General features: G+C 45.2%; 1 protein-coding gene across 5 annotated transcripts in view; it reads right to left on the reverse strand.

Annotated features, from left to right (window-relative positions):
• Positions 1-11,446: 11,446 nt before the first annotated feature.
• KIAA1841 (KIAA1841 ortholog) overlaps positions 11,447-25,953 on the reverse strand; it is a 41,022-nt gene continuing 26,515 nt past the window's right edge. The window contains exons 14-21 of one of the 5 annotated variants that reach the window (XM_019549218.1): positions 24,050-24,082; positions 22,621-22,720; positions 19,930-20,021; positions 19,810-19,838; positions 19,636-19,709; positions 16,932-17,020; positions 15,421-15,512; positions 11,447-13,501 (exon numbers count right to left, since the gene is read on the reverse strand). In XM_019549218.1, the coding sequence (XP_019404763.1) occupies positions 13,465-13,501; positions 15,421-15,512; positions 16,932-17,020; positions 19,636-19,709; positions 19,810-19,838; positions 19,930-20,021; positions 22,621-22,720; positions 24,050-24,082 (546 nt within the window). In that variant the 3' untranslated portion in view covers positions 11,447-13,464. Of the gene's footprint in view, positions 13,502-15,420; positions 17,021-19,635; positions 19,710-19,809; positions 19,839-19,929; positions 20,041-22,620; positions 22,721-24,049; positions 24,083-25,953 lie in introns of those variants that run through there. The other 4 variants (XM_019549217.1, XM_019549220.1, XM_019549219.1 and 1 more) reach the window with 4 other exon arrangements.

The raw sequence follows: 25,953 nt of genomic DNA on the forward strand, positions 1-25,953 counted from the left end.
TAAAATCTAGGGCTGCTGCCTTGCTGCAGGCCTTTGCCACCTTGCGCTGGATGGTGAATTCCAGCAGGCAATGATCGCTGTCACCCAGGGGGTCCAGCACCTGCAGCCCCCTCACCAGGTCATCTCCCATGGCCAGCACCAGGTCCAACAAGGCATCTCCCCAGGGGGGGCTGTGCACCTCCTGGGTTAGATGGAGGTCCTGTGTTTTGGTTAGGAACCTATGTGAGCGGTCAGACCTGGCTGACTGCTCTTCCCAGCAGATGTCCAGGAAGTTCAGGTCCCCCATGATGACCACATCCTTAGACTTCACTACATCTGTGAGCTGATCTAAGCATTCCTGGTCGAGCTCTTCCCCTTGGTTGGGTGGTCTGTAGTAGACCCCCACCGTTAAGTCCCTTTCCCCTCGACTGCCTTGTATTCTAACCCAAAGCACTTCAGTGTGCCCCTTCTCTGACTCTGCGCTACTTGATGAGGACTTGTATTCCTCCTTAATGTAAAGCACCACGCCCCCACCTCTCCTTCCTATCCTGTCCCTCCTGTACAGCCTATAGCCCTTGATATTCACTGCCCAGGCATGCGTTGGGTCCCACCATGTTTCAGTGAGCCCCATTGTGTCTGGGTTGGTGTCAGCCAGCAGGAGGGTAAGTTCCTCCTGCTTGTTTCCCATACTACGAGTGTTTGTGTAGAGGCATTTGAGGTCTCCTGTAGATGTGTGTACTGACCCCCTAATCACAGTATTGCCCTGGCCCCTGTCGCTTACCTGTGTATACGTTTTTCTCGCTGGTCTAGGCTGGGCTGTACTTGTGGGTGTTGCTTGGTCAGGCAGTCCGATGATTCCTCCACCCCTGTCTTCCCCTTCCCCTGACGAGCCTAGTTTAAAGCCTGCCGAAGGATGTCCGCCAACCTAGAAGAAAACACATGCTTACCTTTAGGGGAACAGTGGATCCCATCCCATCCAAGCATGTCTCTTGTCGTGATGTGCCGGTCATGGTTGAGGAAGCCAAAGCCTGCCTCGAGACACCATTCCTGAAGCCGCCAGTTGGTCTCCACGATGCACGTTTCATACCGTCTTCCACGTCCGCTCACTGGTAGGATAGAAGAGAAAACCACTTGTGCGCCTATCTCCTTTAGCACGCACCCCAGAGCATGGTAGTCCTCCATCAGGCGATGAGGGCTTCTCCTGGCCGCATCATTAGTACCCACATGGACTAGGACCATAGGGTAGTAATCGGTGGGCTGGATCATGGTTTGGAACATCCCTTTCACGTCCTGAATCTTCGCTCCAGGTAGGCAGTAGACCTCGCGTGCCAAGGGGTCCTGGCAACAGATGCGGCCCTCTGTACCTCTCAGGATGGAGTCGCCTATGACGATCACACAATGCTTTCTCCTCCTGGCCGGCTTATCTCCTTCGGCCTGCACGGGACGTGGAGAGTGTGGAGTTGCCTCCTCCCTGGTTTCCTCCTCTCCTTCCTTCTCCTCCAGGGTTTCCAGGGCCTCGTACCTGTTCTCCAGCCGGACTGGAGGAACTGCTACTGCTGTGTTACGAGCAGCCCTGGTTCAGGAGGTGACCGACTGCCACTTAGCAGTGGAGGGCACTTCTTGAGGTGCATCTTCCTTGGGTGTACAACCCTGCAGAGAAAGAAAATAGTTGTCAATTTCTTCTTCTGCCTCCCTGATTCCCCTCAGCCTGCTAACCTCCTCCTGGAGCTCCCTCACCTGTGCCTCCAGGGCCCTAAGGCAGGCGCCTGCAGGACAGGTGTGGGGGTCCCCAGTCCCTGCCCCCCCAGGCCTTGCTGGGCAACTCCGGCAGGCCAGGGGGCTGGGGGATACCAGCCCCCCCCCGTGGGGTCTGTATGGGTGGAGGCCTCAGACAAGCCCTGACAGCACTCCATGTCTACACTACCATAGGAGTTGCTGCCTGTTTCTGGCTGAGTGCGGTGCCTTCGCCCCGCGCTAGCAGGAGTCTCCCTCTGGCCCTTCCTGCTCGCCCACCGGCGCGAATACCAATGCAAACGCCGGCGCGCTCTTATAGAACAAACCTGTTTGTGCGCTCTGTTCGTGTGGGTCAGGAGCACGGCCCCCTACTGGCTCAGCTAAGAGGGATCTGGGGGGCTTCCCCTCTGGATCCGTCTCAGCTGCATCGGTCCCTCTGCCCCACTTACCTTAGGGGGATCAGCTGCTGCTGCCCCTGCTGCTGCTACGTTCGCCTTTGCTGCTGCTGCTGCGTTTGCCTCTGCTCTGGGTCCGGTAAGGGGGCACACGTGCGTGTGGGACACACGTGTGCCTGGATCCCTCCTCTCCCCGTAATTGACATAAGTATCACAATACTCTGCTATACTGCTTTACTTGCTCCCATCTGTGCCCTGTACTAGCCAGCTTCATCCTGCCAGTGATGACGGTTACAATGAATGCCCTATTCAACTTTTCTCTATTCTTCCTGCCTCTCCTGGAGCTCTTCTCCTGGGCAGGGCTGCAAGTGAAGCCCCCTGAGAGGCTGCACACTCTCTCTTCTTCTGAATCTCTCCTGCAGACCCATGTCTTTCCAGTCTTCAGAGATGTGCCTCTTATAGCCACTTACTAATTCTGTTTGTCAAGGCAGTCAATCAAGTCTTCCTCCTTCCTGCTGTGCAGTAGTCTCACTGAATAATTGCATCACTGTGTATTGATAGGGTCCTCTCCTTCCTTTGCTGACCTTATCTTACAGTTTTTTATCATCTTTACTGAATTAGGCCTCAGTCCCAAAACCTGATCCATGTGAGTGGCCCCTCTGTCTGTGCAGAGTCCTGTTATGTTCATTCTTTTTGTGTCCATTTCCCTACACAGACTGGCTTGCAGTGCCTTATCCTGTAAGCCTCCCAGAGTCTCCCCGTGCCTTTTTCCTGCACTGGGAAGTGCTTGTCAGGCTTTTAGATACAAATAAAATAACAAGGAGAATATAGTCATTGATCTCAATGGCTTAGTATAGGGGTTTTCAACCTTTTCTAAGGTGTGTACCCTTTCGGGGGGGTGCGAGTGGCAGCAACCAGATGCAGAATGCAGAGCGTGGGTGGGAAGGCAGTGGCCAGATGCAGACCTGGGGGGGTGGTGTCCAGATGCGGAGCAGGGGAGGGCTTGCATGTGGTGACAGCATTGCAGGATGGTGGATGGTGGCAGTAAGCTCCCTCCCTGCCGACCACAGGGAGGAGCCACTGGCCTCACCCCCCCGGCCCTGCTCCTGGGAGGTGGCAACGCGGGATGGTGGGTGACAGCACTCCATCTCCTCCCGTGCATGTGTACCCCCTAGCATCTTTCCAAGTACCCCCAGGGGTACACGCACTCCCAGCTGACAACCCCTGGTACTATCAATTACATCTGTGGATAAGCACAAAATCCAGCCAGGAGGTAATTAAAAATACTTCCTGACTTCAATTTCTTACACTTTGCTGCAATAAACCACAAGCCATGGCTGGAGCAGGGTTCAGGAACACTCTTCCTCTAGCCTATGGAAGCTGGCTGACTGGAAAGTCAAGAGGTTTGCTCCAAAGGTTTGCTTGGTGGAGTCCTTTGTGTCTGAGGCTCTGAAGGGAACTCAATGTCTAACTGGACAGAATCCTGCATTTTCTCACCATCAGTCATCGTCAGTAAAGCAATGTTCTAGTTGTTGTGTCCTGAGCCTGGAAGTCAGGGAACTTGAATGCTAGTCCTGATGCTATGCTTCTGACCTGCTGTGTCATTTTTATTAAGTCACTTCACCAATATGTGCATCTGTTTCTTTCCCTGTGCTTTGTCAGCCTTGTCTATTTAGATTACAAGCTCTTTGGCTGAGGGGATGTCTTCTACTATGTGCATGTATATTGCTTAGCACAGTGGGACGCTGAGCTCAGGGCCCCTTACATCTTACCATAAAAGTAATAGTACAGAGTTGTTCTAAATAGTGATACAGAAATTATGTGAAACATTAGAATACCATGTCCACTGGGGAGGTGATCATAGGTTCTGAGCAGCAGATTTGGACTTTACCCACACAACTTAATTGTCTTCTGTGGGCTTGCCCACATGGAGCTGATGGGTCTGCATCTCTCCCAACTGCCAGACTCTGCACGTTCAGGTGGGTAGTTAGTAAAAGAGGCAGTAGTCTGTTATTCCCTTCTAGGCTAAGTACAGACAGTCAAAAAGCCAGAGGCTGAATCGATTCAGTCTTTGCCAGTTAGTCTAAGCTGCAGAGATTGAACCAATTAGCAAATAAGCACACATTCACTTTTGATTCAGGAAGTGCAGCCACATGCCTGCAGTGGCTCAAGCCAGAAGCAGAGGGGGAGGGGGGGGTTGCTAGAGTACACCTGCCAGCCCCTGTCAAAGGGGAGGGAACAGAGAAAGTCCTCCAAGACTTTACCCCCTCCCTGTTGGAGTGGAGGGGGCCCCAGCCTGTTCTCTGCCTGGGCAGGCAGGAGAGGGGGAGGAAGGTAGTAGCATCAAATTCATAAAAGCTTGAACAAGAATAGATCTTTCTCTGAAAAACTATAAACTGAAACACAGACTGGTTACTCTTACGGGTGCCCCTGAGGTCTCTGGAATTTGCAGTCCACAACCACAAGAACAGGACTCACAGGGTCACTTCCTCTTTCTGCTTCCAGATGCCTCTGGGATTTGTAGTCCACAGTCACAGCCAGCAGTAAGTAACTCCATAAGGCAGCTTTGAACTCAGGGGAAGGGGTGGTTAACCATCCTCCCTGGCCCAAGACCCCAGCCAGGGTTTGTCTTGGGGGAGTGGACAGTAAGCCACCCCCCACTGCTCCAGCTAGAGAGCAGAGGGATGGGGCCAGCCCAACCCTCTGGAGCAGAAAGTACTGCCCAGCCCAGAGCTGCAAAGCAAGATGGGATTCTGGGTTACTCTGATTTAACTTGAACCAGGAAGAGGTCTGGACAGAAGTTTCATAAACTGGTTTGACCCAAACCAGTTTAATCTGATACTACGTTCAACCAGGTTTATCTTAAACCAGTTTCAGCCATTTTGAAACTGATTTATGTCCACTGAATTTCTGTTATGTTACAGTTTTAAACCAGTTTCTGATCACTTAAACCAGCTTACGTGTAACTTCTGTCCCTAGTCCTAATGTGAGTTGACCCAGAATCTGCCACTGAGAGGGGCTTTGTGTTGTGACAGATCAGTGAACAAGCAGCTTTGAAAGAACTTCAAGTGCTGTTCTCCTCCTGAGCAGTAGCAGCACCAGCAGCTGCCAGCAGTGAAAACAGAGGTTCTTGCTTTTCCTGTTATCTGCCCTGCCCTGTGTGGAGCAGTTGTCTGATGGGGTGTAGCTCCCCTGGGGCCATTGCTGGCTTTGGAAAGCAGAGCTGCAGCCTATCACAGGCTCTGGATATTGTGTGCTCTGTGATGTTTGACTGATGGAATCCTTTCACTGTTAAATACAAGCTCTTGCTGATTCTCCACAAAGAATAACACATTCTCTTCCACTTCTCCAGTGTAGGGCAGTCAAGGACAGGGGAGAGGCATCTTTGCTGCTGCCTCTGGTGGGGTTCTTGCCACAATCTCCTTAGGGACCAAAGTAATGTTGAAGTAGGTAGCATGTGGTTTGTGACCAGTTGTTGCTTCTGGATGAACTAGATTTGTTTAATGGATGAGCTAGATTTTTAAAAGACTCTCACACATCCAGTGCTTGAGCTTTTAACCCTCTTCATGTCACTCTGCTACCCCATACGCAGATTTCCTTTGCTTGTCCGCCTACTCTGCAGGATGCTCATTGAGTTCCCACAGGGAAGCAGACCCAGGATCGGACCCAATCTGAATAATTGGCACACTCTGCTGTACTCTTCTCCTTTCTCTGCCCGTTGCCTTTCCTGCTGCTCTGCTCTACCCACACCAGTACTTGCTGCTGTGGCCTGACCACTTCAGCTCCTTGTCACCTTATCTGTATCAAAATAATTACCATCCTCAAGTGCTATATTACTGTCACTTGGAAGTCAATGGTCATTACCTGTAGCCCTGATGAGTGAAAAGAGCTTCTGTAGGACCCTTATAAGGTTAAACGAGACATATTATAATGGCATGACTTTCAGGTACGAATTCTGCTCCTAGAGGCAGTACTTGACTACAATCTCTTTAGTAGGGCCATACCCAGACTCCTGACGATGCAAGCCTGCCTTTAGTTGTGTTCATATGGACAACCAGACTACATCTGTGGCATTAACACAAAATTCCATTAAAAAACCATTACATCTTTTCTGCTATGCCTGAGAAGGGTATTTGTGCCCAAAAGCTTGCAATTAAAGTTTTTTGGGGGGCAAAAATCTAGTTGGCCTAATAAAAGGTATCAGCTCTGAGTCCTGATCAACAGAGCTGTGGATTGCCATCTGTCTGTGTCTGCCCCTGACTCCCAAGCCACAATCCCTGCCAGCCCTGCTGCTGCCCCTCACTCCTGACCCACAGTACCCCACATCCTGCCAGAGTGTGTGGGGACCCCCCTCCCCAGACTCAAAACCCCACACATACCTACAGACCCTAACACCTTCACAAACAATCCCTCCACACACACCCCCACCAAAAATAGCATCTTATGATTTACATTCCAAATCTCTTGATTTTTAAGAGCTTGTTTCATGATTTTTGACATGGTTGGGTTGGCAATACTGCAGTCCCTTGGGACAGTAAAATTAAATTGACCAGGAAATACCTTGCTGCTCTATTGTAGGATAGGTAATTGAGTTGATGCCTTAATTTAGTTTAATGTTTAACACAGGCATCAATGCATAAACATATAGGCAAATTTAGTTCCTTTGCAGTGTCTCACCAGTGTGAAAAAGACCTAGTCACCCCCTGGTAAAGGGATGAAAAATTAGGGTCAGGATTGCCCAATGGAGGGCATGTTTAATTTAATAATGGTGCAGAATCATCTGTTTTTTTGCAGCTAGGCAGATGGGCAGGGAATTCAATAATTATAATTGGGGTTCTAGGAATTTGAAACACAGCTGAACTCTCCCCAGTGTGGCACAGCAACCATATGCTAGAAATAGCTCACTCTCTCTCTCAATAAAAGCACAGTCCTTTGACTTGATGCTTGGTGTAACTTGTTTATTTTAGTAGCTTAGGGACATCTGACAATGGGGAGTGGGGTGGGGAAGTCACTCTACCTTTAACTCAAGTCAGAGACTTCTAATCACAGAATTAGCTAATACTCTTAGAAGTGTTTGCATTTGGGCACCATGGGAACAAATGCATTGCATTCAATTTGTGTCACTGTAACATGTTCACAAGCATGATGAATGTAAAGGTGAGTCCTTCTACCCTTGCACAGCTGCAGCAATGTGGGATCCACTTAAGAATTAAGGAGCCACAGGCCTAGCAGCCATGTTAAAAAAAAAGTAAGATCAAATTCAGGGAGATACCTTTTGAACAAAGGCCACTGTACATTCATAACGATGTCTTCTCCACAGACTGTTCAGCTAACAGGGATAGATTTCTGCACTATACTGGCCAGGCAAGCCACCCAAACAATTGAAAGGCTTGCATCGTCTTCGCTTGGCTTTGGGTTATTCCTAACAGGTCCTGTTACTGTTTATTGCTGGAAAAAAAATCTTTTTTTCCCCCTGATAATCCTAATCCAACAAGATGACTCCGTGGGAATCTATAAATGTGTGAACAGCGAGGCTCTTCCTGCAGGCTAAGCATTCATTTTTTATCTCAGTGGGTGCATCTGCATGAGTAATTAAGGCGAGGCAATAAACCCCAGAACAGTTTGTGCCAGAATAAACTGCTCCCAAACACAGCATCTACTGGTGTGCCCTAGCACCAATTTTAGCCAAGGTGGAGCAGGCTCTGGGTAGTAGCGTAAGGTGGCAGAGAAGCTGGCAGGAGCTGGAAGTCTGGCTCCCAGCTCACTGGGCTGACGGCACAATTTATGCCCAGCAATCACCATCTACACGTGTTTGATCACACTTAATGACTCTGCTGTAAGATAGTACTGTTCCTGACAGTATTATCCTATGGCAGAATTAGTTTACTGCACCCTAATACCTGCACATGTAGACTGCAATGCTTTTTTGTGGAGCTAACTAGGCTACTCTGCAGTAAAGTGCATGTGTAGATGCACCCAGTGTCAGCTTCTCTCAGTGTAATAAATAAAAGTAGTGAGGAACACATAAAGTTGAACTGGGAATATTAGCTTTCTTCTGGAGAATGCAACTTGTTTTCCCCAAGTCACTATTGTTTGTACCATTACAGAGAACCTGGAACCATAAACAGCAGCTTGAAGAGCACATACATTGAAAGGCACAGATGATGCATAGGGTGGGCAGAGAGGGCCATGTGCCCCCCTGAGATTGGATGCCGCTGAAGCTGTTGCTGGCTTTGGTGGGCGCTTGCTGCCCGCATCCACCCTCCCTTCACTGCTGTGGCTGGCAACAGCTGCAAGTGGTCCCCGCTCACCCCCATCCCCCCAGCTGCTGACACCGCAGGTAGCGACTACATGCAGTCCTCGCTCACTGCCATGGTGCCCGCACCAGTTGCGGGAGGCACCAGTAGTTCATGCTGAAAGGTATTTTTATATGGAAGAAACAATGGTCTGTGGAGATGATTTACATGTGCCTGACTTTGAGAATTAGGAATTTCAATGTTCAGTTTTTCTAACCTGCTTAATACTCATCAGGTTGGCAAAGCAGGGGTGGTTTTATGGTCATTGCATTTGTACCTGATTGAGAGTCCCAAGACTGCCAAAATACATATAATAATAGACCAGCTGAGACTCCCTATGCCTGAAGAAGTGTGACTGTGCCCGAAAGCTTGCCAAGAACTTTTTTCCAACTACTCAGCTGGTCTAATAAAACATATCGCATCTACTCAAAGAACCTTGCCTACATAATAATAGACACACATTTCCTCTCATAACGTGCACTTTAGAAGAAACTTTTTTTTATAGATTGCCATCTGGTGGAAGGAACTGAAGATACATGGCAACAACACACAATGCTGTAGAACACGGGTGTCAAATATCTCGCCTGCAAACCAGATCCTGCTCATGGAGCCACTCTTATCTGACCTGCTCGACTACCAGCAGGTCATGAGATTTGCAGGACATGGCTGGGGAGGGGAAGTGTCAGCTGTTGCACAATTTGGGCCCTGATGTACATGGCAATCAGCTGTAGGAGGACAAGTGAGGGTTGACACAGCCCCAGTCGCTTTTTGGCTGCTTCATCTGTTGCCATGACAGTGGCCTTACCTCCCCAGTTGCCGGCCCTTACTGCGTGCCTTACGCTGGAGCCAGAGCTGGAGCTGATGCCACGGCACAGGACAGTGGCAGCTCCAGCTTCACCATGGGACATGTGGCAGGGGCTGGACTTGCCAATGCAAGAACTGGATCAGAGCTTCAGTTGCTGCTGCTGCTGCCACATGCTCCATGTCAGAGCTGCAGCTGCTGCTTCTTTGTGCCCAAGGCTAGAAACAGCCAGCAAGGACACTAAGGTGTAGATCTGGCCTGGGGCACAAGATGAGTTTGACACCTCCTAGTGTAAAGGATTGGAGTGATACTGCGGCCATGATGCTCCAGTAAATATTTGAGGGGTAAAGACAGTAAATACGCAAGACGCAAAGGTTTTTGGTGATAGGTTTTATTGGACCAACTGTAATTATAACTTAATTCTGCAAGATACAGTGGGCAGGTGCATGGCAGAACTCTCTCTTTCTCTGTCTTTCACACACATGCTTAGTTCCACTCAGGTAATTCAACATGCTGAATTTTGGCCTCACAGTCTATATGTAGTGGGATCAATGCAAATTAAACAATTCACTGTGCCCATAAAGGTGTCTGTGGTTCTGGCAAAGCTGTCAGTTTAGGGAAGCAAACCCTGATTCAGTAACAAGGCCCTGACTTCAGATTATACAAACTTTTCTTTTTTTTATGCATTTAAATAGACTTTTAGAATCTAAATAACCCACTATTATTACAGGAGCTTAAATTATCCAAATATAGAAACCAGAACTTCAGTCAGAATTAAGCCTATTCTTTTCCTCTTCCTTCTGCAATCCTGCCACAAATCCATGTTGTAAAAAGGTTTCAGGGTTTTTTTGAGTTGGACAGGGGAAGAGTTGTGTTGCGGGGCAGAGGAGGAATCAGCACCTTATGGGTGTTGTGAGAAATCTAGAGTTTCTGGAAAGGAAGTGGGGAGCAGTCTGATAAGGAGGCTCACAGCTCAGGCTCAACCACTAAGAAAACCATGCCCCTAGTGCTGATAAGCTTCACCCAAAGCATAGGATGCTTCAACACCTCAATGAATGCAGCATCTATGGAAGGCCACAATAATGTAAAATTAGTCCCTAAAGCTGGAGCCTAGCTTATTGAGGACAAGATCTGGATTTGGACCTACCAGTACAGCAAATGGGGGAGCTGGGTGATAGGTTCTTATCAATCTGTGCTTCTGAGACAGCTGGCTGTTGCTGTTCAGCATGACATTTATTTGCAGAAAAGATTGCTTGTCCCCTTGATGACATAAGCACAGTCTCTCCTGTCTAAGGGCAATATTAAGTTTGGTCAAATCCTCAGAAAGGGTTTTACCCTTCCCATCACCATCCTCTCCATCTTTCCTGGCTTTGACTTAAGCCAACTTTTGTTCATCCAAGTATTCACGTTGAACCGGAGAAGTGGCTAAAAACTATATGGAAACCTTTAAATTATTGCCCAGATATTACTAGACTTAATGTTCCAGGCTCCTTTTGGCATTTCACTTGTTCAGCAGGATATTGGACAGAAATGAGCCTTGTGAAACTACAAAAAGAGCACTTGGCCCATTACAACCTATTGGTTGAGAAGCACTAAGCAGATCTGCATGAGATGGTTATTGTGCAGTTGCCTAATTAGCTCTGCAGTAAACGCCTAGGTCTACAAATGCGGCCCTGTTAGGATGGAGGAAACTACTAACCTGCTGCAGAGTTTATTACTTGCAAATACAAGTACTATCCTGCTGCAGTTTTTTGTTTTTTTTTTTTTTTTTTATACACAGCAACACATGTGTAGATGCTGACCTGGCTGACTGGTGCACAAGAGTACTTTAGTGCAGGGGCTTCTTGCCAGCTAGCTCTACACTGGAACACCTTTGTGCCCCAGCCATCCCCTCTGCAGTGTATTGAGCCAGGTCAGAGCAGTCCCAGGCTGGCTGGCAGGCTGACCCTTCCTCCCCTGCCAGCTGGGGGTGTTCCCACAGGGCTCATTGTGCTGCAGTCCCAGGTGTATAAACACAGGGCCAGGAGCAATGAATTCTGGCACTGGAGTGCATATTAATGCAGACCAAGAAACATGTAGATGCGGCCACTGACCTATACCTTAATGGTTTAAGAAAGGTTACAAACCAACATTGGAAGATAAGTATATAGTCTGCCTCCACTTCTGAAGAATCATTATGATACTTTTAGTACTGGATGAGTTGAGTTATTTGGTTTTTGCAAGTCCACACAAAAGCAAAGCATTTGCTAAATCAGTCTAACATTTATTTTAGTTAAACTGAAACATGACTTGAAAGTTAATACAGGATAAAAATTCAGGGTAGCTGGCAAGGGAAATAAGCATTAATACTTAATAAAATATGAACTGCACTTCCACAACATATATTGCAGATGTGTTTATAAAAAGAAATGTAGGTTTTGAATAGAATATTATATAGGATACTGGCATGTAAAAGTGGCACCTTTACATAAAACAAATTTATTAGGCTTCCCTCTTCCTGAAGAGAAGAGGTTTCTTCCCCCTTTTCAAAGTCAGTAGTTCTAAGGAAACTAAAACACATCTTCACACAACTGCAAAATTTACAACTTCCTTAGCAAAATTTACACGTGCAGTTTTGGACATTCTATATACTAAACAAATCTCAAACCCAAGCCAAACTCTGTTTCTAATACATTTTGAATTTAAGAAACTGATGATCATTTTTCAAGTATTTAACAAATATTCTTAACTTTTAAATTACAAAACAGCATTATTTTTTCTCAGCAGGTCTGAGGCTTTGATAAAACCCTTCCTGTCTGAATGGAAGATAAAGCTTTGCATTAAACTTTCCTATCCTGCCCCAAGCAACAAACCACTGAGAGTCAGTGGGAATCTTCCTTTGCCTTCAGTGGGCTATGAATTAGATGTTACATCGGAGGACGCATGTCAACAGAGCTAACCTTCATATTAGTATTTTTACTGAAACTCTCCATGCTCTCTCGAGTATCTACCTTCTTTCCCATTTAAATTTTATGAAAAAACTCTAGAAACGAGGCAAATAAAGGCGTGAAAATTGGGACAGTGCATTTTAAAAGGAAGCTTTTTGATTTTTCTTCAACTATCCTGCCAACTTATTTCTAAACCCATAATTTGTAGGCTGATTATGATTTGGAACGCATTTGCCCTGAGCACTCCTTTTGCCTGCTTAGAAAACTTAGAACATGGTTTTCAAAATACAGCTTTATTGCCATTTCCTTTGCTTAAATGTGATTTTGTTCCATGCAACTTGTTCCGTTTTGGTAACACTGGACTGTGCACTAAGACGAACCTGGATTCTGTTGCTACAGACAAGAACATTTCAGTGCACTCTGTTGCAAACCAGGGTTATTCTGGCAGGGTTAGAAAGGTATTTCCAGGCCCAGAAGTCTATATGCAATATGCCTCAAAATGATTTTCTTTCATTTCAAAGATGCAAAGCTAGCAACACCTGTGCTAACATATTTATAATGACACTGGTATCAATAATGGAAGAAACTTTCTTACCCAACTCTCTCTAGCGACCAAGCAAAAGGGAACCAAAAGATAGTAGATGCAAGAGAAAAGTCAGGTATGAGATGGGGATGAACATTTTGTCTTCCATGCAGTAAAGCTGAAAAGATTAATGCCTCACGCATGAGATGCAAAGTTACCATATCATCAGGAAGTCAAACGTAACAGGAACTCTGGGATTCGGCCCCTTCTTGATGCTCACCTTAGCATGAATGGGAGCTGTGTGTGAAAAGGGCTGATTCCATTTCACTTCATGCAACTCACAGGAAATTCCCTTGACTTTTAAGTGGGTTACATCAGCCCAGCATGTATAACGAAAATTAGAAGTGCTAGATGATGCATTTTAACACTGCTAACCACACTCACAGTTCAGTAGTATTGTTTTTAAATGTCTAGCAGGGAAAAGACTCCCGCCCCTCAATAAATAAATAAGGATTTTCTAATATTTTAATTTTGCAGATGTATAAAATGTTTTCTATGTAGCTTAACGCAACAGCCTAAAAAAAGCAATTAGATTAAATCTAAGAAACTGTGTATTTACAATTAAAATAATTACAAGACCTTACTGGATTTGCATTCATTCATCATAGCAGAATAATTTACATGGCTTACAGTAAAAAATAAATAAGTCACTTAAAAGCTTTCAGAGAATGAGTCCCCCATGTCTGGAGTACAGTACAGTTCCAGGAAGCAGCAATGCATTCTGGCTATGGTTTCTTCATGAGGTTCCTTAGGTTGGACGGCTTTGACCAAACCGAGATTTAGACCTAGATTTAAAACAAATAGTAGCTCTGTGTCAGGAACCCTTTAGGCATAATATTACTGGCATCCAAATAACCTACTCATGCTAACTGTGTCAGTTTGCTACTTCAGTTGCTTGTCTAAATCTGCTTCTTTATGATGCACAAGTTGCCAAAAGCCTAACCGTAAAACACCCCAGGGCACTAGGAGAAAAAGAACAGTATATTATGGATGCAGTTCCATTTCCCTCTGTGCACCTAAAGGGTCGTTTTTCCACCCTGCCCTGTGTATTCGTAAGTGTGTTCATAGACTGAGCGGGTGCAGTAGGTTATACCCAGGTTGGGTATGTAAAAAGCTCTGTACATGTGCCCACTGGGGTAAGTCATAAAAACCTACCTGGCCAAAAGCCCACAATCAAAAGATGGGAAAAAGGAAAACTGTCCTCCCAAGTTTTAACCATAACAGCTGCATAGTTAAGGTGGTTTTCCAGGAAGCAAGGAACACAGGGTTCTATGCTACCTTCAACCAGCATGGGTTTGACTTTGTCTCTCTAAAAGTCCCAGTGCAGTCTCATACCATCACACCACAGGTTGTGCGTTACCCAAATATCTCCTGCAGTGCTCCTTTTCAGGGTGGCAGTAAAGAGAAGGAGCTATGAGAGGCCAAGAGGAAGAGGTTAAGCTGGAGGACTGGTGGCTCAGTGGCATGCCTTGGTGGCTCTGCATGGAAGCAAGCCCTGGATCTTAGCCTGCCCTTTAGGGCTGTGCAAAGCTTTGGTTGCCAAGTCAATTTGGAGGAGATTCGGCCCAATTCGGCAACTGAATTTCTGAATCCAAATCAAACTGAGGGACCAGTAAAACAGTCCGAATCGATTTGAAGCCTCCAAATTGATTCAGAGAAGATTCTGGCAGTCCCTGTGTGCTGCCGTAGGGAGCTGGATCTGGGCTCCGTGCCATAAGTGGGAGGTGGGGGGGCCTGGAGGAGGGGACCATGGGGCAACCCCTGACTCATCCCCTGCCTGCTTTTTTTTTTTTTTTTTAAATTGCTGGCATGCTGGGGATAGGTGGGGCAGCCATTGACGGGGCTAGGAGAGAAGGTGCAGGATAAGGCCTGTTCAATTCGGAGATTTGGCTGATTTGGTGGTGGCCGAATCTCCAAATCAGATTCGGCCAAATTGATTTGGGACAGTGATTAGAATCACCAAATCAAATCACTGTCCCTCGAATCGGCTGAATCCAAAAACGAATACTAGCCACTTTACACAGGCCTACTGTCCTCACTCCCGATGGATAAGCAATGTCCATGCTGTGTTGTACTCTGCCCATGCTCTAGTTTGGGGGTGGGCAATTATTTCAGCTGGAGGGCTGCTTAATGATTTTTGGTGAGCTGTCAAGGGCTGCAGGGGGAGCCTCGCCCCTTGACAAGTACCCCGCACTGATTGCCACTACCTTTTTGGCAGATGTGTCACAAACTAGCCCCCTCTGAGTGCTACTCTGATTGCATTCTTCTGCCCAATTTGCTGGTTTGCTTTCTGCTTCCTGCCCTATCTTCTGCTGTGCTGTCTGTCCCCTCCCTGATCTGCCACACAGAGGTTGCCTGTGCTACTTGTGCCTCAGGTTGACCACCCCTGTCCTTGATGGGGGAAAGCTCCACCCTCTAACCGCTGACCTTTGCAACTTATTTGAATTTTATTTCAAAAAATATTTTTGTCCTGCTTTGTGTGCATTTGCATAGTGTATATAGAGGTGATTTCATAATAGCTCAAAATAAAGGCTGGTTCAAAATACAGACTCTTGCCTATTGCATGTAGGGGGTGTGAGAGTATGAGGGAGCAGTATAGGAAAAAATGCAGATGTAAAAGAAGAGTTTGAACTGAGCTGCACTTTTTAAAGTCCCACAAGGGACTGTCCTGGCTTCTTCTGCTATTTTAACAGTATCTTCTTACCTTGTGTTTTTCTCCATGTTGTTTTGCCGAGCACTGACTTGTGCCGAGGCCTTTATCTGAGCTTCAAGTCTAGAATAAATACCACCTGCGTGCTGAAATCCAGAGGAATCAAATCATAATGATATTTCTGCTTAACTTGCAACTGCCTGAAGTTACTAATTTTCAAATAATTGACTCATATTTGCAGAGGTAATATACTCCCATCATACAGGGTCACGAGACTGCCGATGCTGCACAGCACCAAACACTAGGACTCTTCAAACCCATCCCATGTACTGAGGGTGCAAGCGAACATAACTGAAACATTTCTAAGCCTAACAAGGTTTGAGACATTAAAAAAGGAGCATTTCAGCTGCTGAGCCTTCCAGCCCCATCACAGCCCCTGGCTAGAGTGCTTCAAAACTTCCATGGCTGCATTCAGGGCCATGACACAGGGCTGCACAGGTCTAGGGGAGTGGAGTGGGTTGTCAGTGCCGCTCTGCAACCCCTGTCTCTTGAGGGCTTTAGCTCCACCTCTCCCCCCAAAGATATCAGCAAACACTCTTGTTCACTCTGCCTCTGCTCTCCTAGACCAGGGGGGAGCAACCTTTTTGGCAGGTGTGCCACAAACTAGCTCCCTCTGAGTGCTACTCTGATTGCATTCCTCTGCCCAATTTGCTTTCTGCTTCCTGCCCTATTTCTGCTGTGCTGTCTGTCCCCTCCCTGATCTGCCACACAGAGGTTCCCGGTGCTACTTGTGCCTCAGGTTGACCACCCCGTCCTAGATTCTCTCTTCCCACTCCCCACTCTCTTTCCTTCTCCCCCCCATCCTGGAACCAAGAGACTGGAGACCTAGTTCCAGCAGGGATGTAATATACTGTCTAGTCTCCTGGTTCCAGTGGGGTAAGTACTTGGAGACCAGATGTGGAGAGGTATATGCAGACTGTGGTCTGGAGAGCAGGAATCCTGGCTCCGAGAGATGCAGGGTCTCTAGTCTCACAGCTCTGGATTCTCCTGCCTTTGTGAGGGAGCAAGAGATTTCAGGGTTTCCAGTTTCCTGGTTCTGACATCTCCCAGAACAAGAAGGGTTCTCCAGGAGAGCAGAAGCAGAGCACATAGAACAGTGGTCATTGACAGTCAGGGGGAAGCAGAGCACTGTGGGATGCTGGAGGAGTCCCATATTGTACACTGTAGAATATCCATTCATAACAAGAAGCACTTCTAAATAGCACCTTATTCTAACAGCTTTGTTTTGGGAGCACTTTGTCCATTTTTGGAGTGCTTCAAAAGCATACCAACTGCTTCAAAGTTGATGTCTGTCTTAATCCCAAGCCAAGGATTTCTAAAGCAGTAACAATTTAGAAATCTTAAGCATTTACAAAATTAATCAAATGCAGTTTGAGAACAGATTATAATCTGCTCAAATTCATCAGGAAGTATAAGGATTCCACTCTTGTTTTTTATAAATACTTGAATTCAAGAGATCTGAACAAACTCTCTCACATTAATGTTGCCACATTAGGAAGTCTTACTTCTTTGCTGTCCTTTGACTTGACCCGGTCCAGGTCTCCCAATCGCATTTTTATTAGATGCCCTGTGATCTCAGACATCCTTCGCTGATCTGTAAGTAATAAAAGAGAATATTTAAGGCAAAGATATTTCTTGCCACAAGATGAAGAAGGGAAGGTGATATGGATGCTCTAATGCAGTGTGGGCCAACCTTTTTGGTTTTTTTTAAATCAAGTGTACAACAAATTAAGCCCCACATCTTCTGAGTGTCACTCTGATCCCCTTCTCCTATCCAATCTGTTACTGCTTTCAACTTCTTGCCTGATCTGCTCCCATGCTGTCTGTCTTCTCTCAGATCTGTCACATGCCACCCACAGAAGCTGCCCATACCATTTGTAGGCTAAAGGTTGGCCACCCTGGCTCTAGCATAAACAGAAAAAAAAGGCTTGGTCTTGGCTCATGTAGAAAGTACAAGGAGGTCTGGATAATGAATTGCAATAGCATCCACTGGCCTATGCAGATATGAAGCTCCACCTACAATCACTGCACGCTCAGATCAATGCCTAGAGGAATGGCTTTGAGTTTTCCAAAAGAAGCAGGAAACTCCATTTACTGCAACCAAATCTTTGAGGCCTTAATTATAGGGAAAACAGCAATATCCAGATCGGAAAGTCAGGTGTCTAAATGGGACTTGTGAGTGTATCTAGCTAAGCTGCAAAAACATGATCCAGGAGACACCCTCAACTCAAGCAGCTGCAGCACTATTAGGTGCCTATATTTTGAATCACAGAGATCCCTAATGTGCCTCACCTTGGATTTCAATTCAGACTCGGAATTGACCCTGTCTGGGCAGTTAAATGTCAAACTTGCCTTCACTGTGATCCAGATGGGAGGTGGAATGGTGCCTAAGTTACCAGAGCATCCTTCTCTGTTAGGTGTGCTCAGAGACTGCCCCAACCACCAGGGTACAGAATACCCTCCAACCTACCTGCTAAAGCTGAGCCACTTGCTGTTCATAGCTGTATAGTAAAAGGGAGCATCATATTGTAACCTGGTGGTTGTGACATGTACCCAGAATGGGGCAGACCTCAGTCTAGCTCCTGCTCTCAGAGTTATTTCTTGGTCATTAACCAATGATTGTCTCATGTAAGACATATAAAGCAGTTCAGGGAACAGTAACCAGAATCCTAGTCTCCCCCATTCCAGCTAAGTGCCCTAAACAGTATGCTGTAGATGTGGCTCCTGCTTGCTTACTTTTCTTCCTAGCCCTAGGCTTCTTGCATTCCTTTCTGGACAGTTGCCCAGCTCCACAGGGAGGGAGGGAGGGTATCTTCCTCTTAGCCTATTTTATAGCCCCAAGGTGACAGCTTCCTTCTGAGACATGGGAGATGGAGGCATGAATCTCATCAGGCTCAGAACAGACTAGAACTCAGTCCTCACACATTCTGGGTAACTGGCAGGCTGTTATGTAGAAGGTAGGCACTATCCCTCACTTCCACTTTAGGTACCTACCCTTAAAAAGAGAGCTCATCACTTTACATCCTAGTTAAATGAAACTGCTGAATGTGCAGCTACAAGTCCACAGCACCTAAAGCTGCTGTGCTGACATGGAAGTACCTAAGGTACAACCAAAAGATTAGGGAAGAGCCACAATCAAATATGCTTACTTGAAGCAATATAGTCTCAAGTGATAAATTATGAAGGCATGAGACAAAAAACTTACAAAGGTATCACACCTTTGTGATCACATCTACCTCATAATCTTTCTTCGTGACTTGTGCTGACATGTTGAATAGCCACCACTTAAGAACCAAAATATCCACTACTGGAAAGGGAATGTTCCCTCTGCCTCCCTTCAGATGTGACATTTCCCCCCAAAATTATCCTAGTGAGGGCACCAACGCTGCTTATTCACAATACCTAATCTCCAATCTTGTGTTAGGATGCTGTCTGAATTTTTTCCCTTTATTTCTTGCTGTAGAGGGTTTTTTATTGGGTTGAACAGGGGTGGGAGACAAGTGAGAAGTTAATTACAAATGCTAATTTAATCCTAATGCACCATTCCCTACAGCTCAGCCCTTCTGTATGTTCAGGAAGATTTCATAATTATTGTGTGGCACAATGAAGCTGGGCTGCTTCTATATTCTGGCACTTAGCACAATTTTTGAATGTCAGAATTAAATGTATACTGTGCCCAAATATTTATATACAATCTACGTTAAGATCCAATTGAAAGAAATCATCTATAGCACTTCTCTCACACGGAATAGAAGCAAGTCTAAAATACCTCATCCAATAGAAAAGGCAGCACATGTTAGCTGCTGGGGCAAGAAGCTCTGTTGGTATGAGATCAATAGAAGCCCACTGAAATAAGTGGAGCTATGCGAATTCACACCTGTCTGTAGGGCAAGAGGGAGAGAAGAGAATCAGTGGGTATTTCTGAATGGTGCAAAGCAGCGCAGTGCATAGGTCTGCATGTGCAAAGTCTGGAACTGAAAGCAGTATGGCTATGTTGGCACAGATGGATAATAATCCTTACTTCTCCGCTTTTTAGCGATGTTATGGGCCCAGATCTCCTTTTACACAAGTCAGTCAGGTCTCACTGCAGACCTGTATACAGCCATTCTGAGATTACACCCAGCCTCAAAGTTCCTAAGCTGAGCATTTTACTGCAACATACCATTTACAGAATTATAGCAAATTTCAATTCACAATTGAAAAACTGACCATCTTCTCTCTGAGCATCTTGGTTGAATCTCAGTGATCTGGAGGCATCCCACTTGTTCTGCTGCATACTCACACTGGTTAAAAATATAAACACATACAAGAGTGTTGTCAATAGCACACTACTAAGTGGGATTTCTCACTGGATGTTGCCAAGGACTGGGGAGAACTACTTACATGAATGGAGACGCATCTCGAGAATTTGACTGCCAAAGGAAACAGAAAGTATGTTCCTAAGCACATTTTCTCTCAGAAGACTGACTAGGATGAATAGTCTGCTGCACAAGCCAGATTTACCTTCTCAGATGGTTTCTCCCTTTTTTGGACACTGGGTGAAGACACTTGTTTCTTTGGATGTTTGATAAACTTCTTTAGCTTCTCTTTTCTCCCTGCTAATTAAAGCACTATCTAGTAACAAACACAGCCATCAGTCATCACAGTAGCTGCACAGAGACTTTGCCATTCCTATGTAAGCAGTAATCAGCAAACTCTATTTATAGATTAACGACAACATCCACAGTGAAAAGCTTGAGTATACTTGTGTAATTTCTGTATAGCTTTACACACTATTTCTCTGTGCTTAAAGTGATACCCCATTAAATTTAATCAGGGACCAAAGGCCTTGAGGACATCATATAGTTTTCCACAGTCTTCACTTTTGACAGAAGAGAAAATGTCCCATGATCACTTGCTCCAACCCCTTCCCTTCATCTTGCTGTGCAGCTAGCCCCTTCTACCATAACCACCAAAAGACTGAAAGAAGAGAACACATTCTTGATGCTAACGTGCCACTGGCCAGTCATCACACTGTACACTATACCCTTTTTCCACCTTCTTTTTCTGTCCTTGTCATTTGGCCAGCAAGCAATTCAGAGTAAAGAATGCCTTTTATTTGTATGGTGCTTAATGCATCAAGACATTATTTTCATTTGGCCCATAGCGCTGCTGAATGAACATTATCCATCTCACTACTTTGGACAGCACAGATCTATTAAAATAATTTTGTGCATCAGTCCAGTAAAAAGAGAAGAATGTTGAAGGACAGCAACTCACAACAGTTTGGGGTTGAATTTATTTTAACATGGAGTTCAGCTCTAACACTTCACTATTTACTAGCAAATGCTGTATGGCCAGCATGTTAAATACGGTGTGTGGGGTTGGAGAGGAGCCAGGAATCTAGAGGCAAAGTAAGTGGGGGTAAGACCAGCTGTCAAAATCTGAGTGCTCTCATGGGCATACACGTTGGTGGCAGGGGGTGTGTGCAACAGTCACATTAACTCTTACACAACTGCCAGCCACTCTGTCACCTCTACTGGGTCTGAATCAGGCCCAAGGCTTCTTGTGGTCCAGATGCAGCCCATTAGGAACCCTGTGGTCTGGATCTGGCCTTGGGGCACAGATAAGTTTGACTCCCCCTACTATATGGTTTGTAAAAATCTTCCTGCACTCTGAAATGTAAGGGAACAGCAGGCATTTACCTCTGTCTGTTGCTTTCTCTTCTTGTGACCTCCATTCTTTTCCCAAACCTTGCACTCTTTCACCCACACAACTCTAATGCATGGGCAGTATTCATAAAACTTACCTACCAGGATAGCTGACAATGAGCAGCATTCTGCCTCATACCTCCTGATATATCTCACCTACTCAAAACCATGTATATGTGTGGGAGATAATGAGCATGATGGAAGATGTAGCAGGGCACTGAGGTTCCTGCTACTGGTGAATCAATAAGCAGGGAGCCTAGCTGCTGGTTGCCAGGGTAACCAAGGGAAGTCAGCTGACTGGAAGGGGCAGGGCCTGGCTCTTATATAACTCCCAGGCTGTGGCCAGGCAGGCAATTCCCTGCTGGCAGCCCAGGAAGAAGGAACTCTGTTGGAGTGAATAATGAGTAGAGGCCAAACTGTAGGTATGGCCCGAGATTGGGGATGGATGGAACATCTCTAATGTGGCGAGAAGAAGGATGGAGCCAGATGGCTTAGAGTTATGTTATAGCCAAGGGGCTTCTGTTTTGTTTACTGTTTGACTGGAGAACCAGGTGAGGCTAGAAGGGGATGGAGGAGGCCTCATAGGGGAACCACAACAGTGTGGGAGACCCAGCCCCAAGTGTCGGCAGTGGGAAGCCCCAAGTGTGGGCAGCATGAGAAACCCCAGAGCAAGGGGGTGCCATGAGTGACAAGGGCTGTGGGGAGCCCGTGCACCAGGGGGTGCCACGAGTGACAAGGGCTGCAGCTAATACCAAACAACGTCTGGTAGATCTGTGAGGCTTAGGGCATGGTACAGGGGTGGTTGGAGCCACACATAGCCCATAAACCTGGGGTGTTCGGAACCCCGTTATATAAACAAGGATTGGAGTAGCAGGAACCGTGACCAGGGGAACAAGAGGCAACCTCCCTTTAATTTTTATAAGATCCAGATGTGGCAGGCAAGAATGAGGGTGTTTTAACCCAAACTTGACATGGTAGGGGGCACTAGGGCAGAGCACGGCAACCCTAGGACGTTTTCCCCCCTGCCTGGTACAGAAGAAGAGAGGAAGGCTCACTGAAATCCTAGGAAAATTGAGACAACTGCTTGTTCCATCTAGCCCTTGTCAATCTGCAATAAGGAACCAGTGTGTTCAAAGGCAAAGGCCCAGAAATACTGCTGTAAAGGATGCAGCCACAGGACTAGTAATCTGACCCTTTACTTCTCCTCCTCCCACATTAATCTAGGTGAGGAAAGGATAAGCAGAGCTGACAGGAGCCCTTCCAATAAATGCGCCTTTAAATCAGACACCCTCCACCTGTCCTTTTGTTTGTTGTTTGCTGGTATGATTTCCAGAAGAGCATAGCTGCCACAGGCAATTGTCTCTGAGACAGCCAATAATATAATTCAAGGCAGGTAGTTTATGGTAAGATTTACTTATGAAGGTTTCAGGTGACTAAGAAATTAAGAATTGTATTCCAATTCCAAATTTTCAGAGAAGCCTTGTGAAAACAGAGATAATTATACCTGGTTTCCTGCATACTTCCTCTTCATCCCCCACTTCATCCTCAGTGACCTCTGAGCCAGTAGTATATTCCTCTTCTTCTGATAACAATGACTGTTGTTTCTAATTAACAGGAACACAAGTACTGCATACATTTACTTTTCCTGTTCAAAGTCTACAAGCTTTCTAGATTACTAGCTTTTTTGTTGCAGATGAAAGACCGATTACTTACTCAAAGCCATATTTGATAAACCTGCCCAACTAAATGAACAAAACAAACACACAAACAAAAAACCCCCAAGAAAACTTCAAGCATCCAAGACAGCTGTACAGCATCTTGTTGTGTTTCTTTGGTTTCCTTTTCTGAGGGGCTTACTGGGTTCTGTTGAAAACTGCAGTGATGTAATTGAAGCAGGGAGATGCATATACATACTTGCATGCTACTTGTTTCACATACTTGTACCAACCAAAGTGATTCAAGACTAACATATTTAAAAAGGAATGGTGCAACCTGGTCTTCTCCATTACATTAGGTTGTATTTTAAAGTCATACATTGTAATAAATCGCTTGCAGCAAAGATGGTCTTACTATATACACAGGATTATGGTCTACTCAGCTCTAAACTTAGCCTTCAAGTGCTACTGAAATACAAATCATTGCTGGTAACTGAGGTGTAGTATCACCTTCATTAATTGTTGTGTATGCATGTGATATATGGGCAAATAGTTATCTGTAATCAGGCACCCAACTGTATTCCTCTATGGAGTTGGATGCATCCTCAGTTTTCAAGTAAACTGATGAGGGTGTAATGCTAAATTAACCATTCCAAGTCTTTCTCCTGGTATATGCAATGCTATGCCACTTCTTTTATATCCTCCATGCTGGAGCTCGTCTCAGGGTATGATTGTGAAATTCTTACTTTCTAGATTGATAGCCATGCAAGATTGATTCCATTGACCAACATTTCCAAGAAGGACGACTAATTTTGACCAAATGACATTGGTTCCTATAGCATGATTCAAGTGATACAGCCCTAGTTTAAAACAGTCAATAGCTCCAGGAGGTCCACGGGTTAAATAGGACTGGGTTAAATAGCTCTGTGGACTGCTTCTACTGCACAGGCTATATTTTTGACATCCTTTCTCTAGGATAATAAGCAATAAAGGAGATTCAGCAATAACTGGGAGTAGGGAGAAAGAGTATACAGGACTTCAGGAGCCTACATCTTCCAATAATTTTTTTTTTAAAGGACCGATTAACTTTTTGCTTAATTTCCAGTTTATTCTGCTGCTTTTATAAAGCACTGTAACAGCTCAACTTTTTTTTATAAATAAATTAAGGAAAAATGGCACTGAAATCAAAAGTTAATTATTTGTCAACATACAGAAGCAAAAACACATTTTTAATATATCCAACTTAAAAAGTATGGATGAACAAGTTATTTTACTAACCAGCTGTAAAGTCCAGTTTTTCAGGGAAAGGAACTGTAATGGTAAAAGGTAGAGAAATGGACCAATTAATATATGCTGGAGAACAAGCAATGTAAGCTTAGCAGAAAAATAAGATATTCAAATGGATTTATAAATGAGTGTAAACTGAGTGTGCGCACACACCCATGAAAAACTACATATTAGAGCTTGGAAGGATTTGTTTACAGACTTAACTTGATGCATGTTAGTAGCCCCCTTGAAAACTGAATTACTATTCAATTAAATGTAGAGTTGTAAATGCAAAGTCTTAGGTAAATCACTCTGGAATACGTTTCAGTACCTTAAGTATTATGGCTAACAGTTTTTATTAACAAGCATTTATATTATTATAGCAACAAGCTAAGTTAATCGCAGAATTCTAAAATAAACGTTTGTTTCAGGACAGTGTTTTAGTCTACTCTAGGCAGTGTTTGAGAGAGACAGTCAGTGTACTAGACAGTTTGCACAAACCTGCTAAGTTACTTAGAAGTTATGGAATAGAGTGCATACATAGAGTAAATACTTAAAAAATACTATAGATATGCAGAAGTTCTCTTTATGCCAAAGTTAGCATGACAACTTGATATATTCTGACTTGGCTTAGACATCACATCTGTTAGAACTGACTTTTAGCAACAGATAACTGTGCTATTTGTTACTGGAGGAAATAATTTATTGCCTCATGAAAAGAACAGATTAATACATTTGATTTCTGTTTTCCTTGAAAGACTCCTTACAAAATAAAATGGGCTCCTCTGGGACTTCTAGGGAAATATAGGGCTTTAATTACTACCATCCATGGGCACTAGAAATGCTCAGCAGCTTGCACAGAAGTCAGGCTGATGCATGCCAAGGCGGGAAGAGGAGGTGATTGAAGTGGCATCTGTCTTTTATTAAAACATTTAAAATGTAATGTTTAACATGACATGGCTCTTTAAAAAAGAAATCTTTCTTGCTGTTCAACACAAGCTATTTCTATTAATAAACAGAAATAAATCCACCAAAAATATGACCAGCCCAAAGTAGTGAAAGCTACTCCAAGGCTGAAAAGCCATAATTAAGAATGTTCTGTCAGGATAGCCAATTAACTTAGTGCCAGTAATAAGCAGATGACAGCCAGCTCTACTTAGCTTTCACCCAGTATAACTGATCGTATACTATCATCAGGAAATGGGCTCTGTGCTTAAAGATTAGCTGGTGGATGAAAACAGCAAGTTCAACAGAACCCAAATAAGATGGCAGTGATGCTGGTGGGTAGGGAAAAACATTTTGAAGAGTTTGCAGACACAGTGGAATCACTTTTGATAGAAAGTATATCCTTACAATTGGTCAATTTAGTCCATAGTCTGGAATACTTTGGGATTTCTCAGTGATGCTGAAGCTGTCACATAGCACCATCCATGAGTAATGCTCCTATACCCATGTGGCTCCTATACCCACTTGGCTAATCCTGAAAGATAATCTGTTTTTTGGGTATTCATACTGTGGCAGTGTACCTTGGGTGCCTGCCACTTTAAGGGCTGAGTGTAGAGGGGCTAGAGTGGGCATAGGAGGAACCCCATGTGAGGGGAGTAGGCCAAGCTAATGTTTTTGGAAGCATGAGGCTGTAGTTGGGCCTGAGGCCGAACAGAAGGGCTCAACCACAGAGTTAGGGGTGAGTCCTGACCCTGGTAAGTCCTCCACCACAAGGAGGCTGAGTGTGGGTCAAAATTTACAGCAAGGGAAAGCACAATGACCTGCTGCTCCAGGGAGGGAATGAGTCCCTGTGAGACCTGGGGGCATCAGTCGTGGTATAAGGGAACATCGTGTGTGTGTGTGTGTGTGTGTGTGTGTGTGTGTGTGTGTGTGTGTGTGTGTGTGTGATCTGCAAGGCTTGGGATGCAGTA

Source organism: Crocodylus porosus, unplaced genomic scaffold (genome assembly GCF_001723895.1).
Source record: "Crocodylus porosus isolate Cpor-Errol unplaced genomic scaffold, CroPor_comp1, whole genome shotgun sequence".
In the NCBI taxonomy this organism is placed as follows: domain Eukaryota; kingdom Metazoa; phylum Chordata; order Crocodylia; family Crocodylidae; genus Crocodylus; species Crocodylus porosus.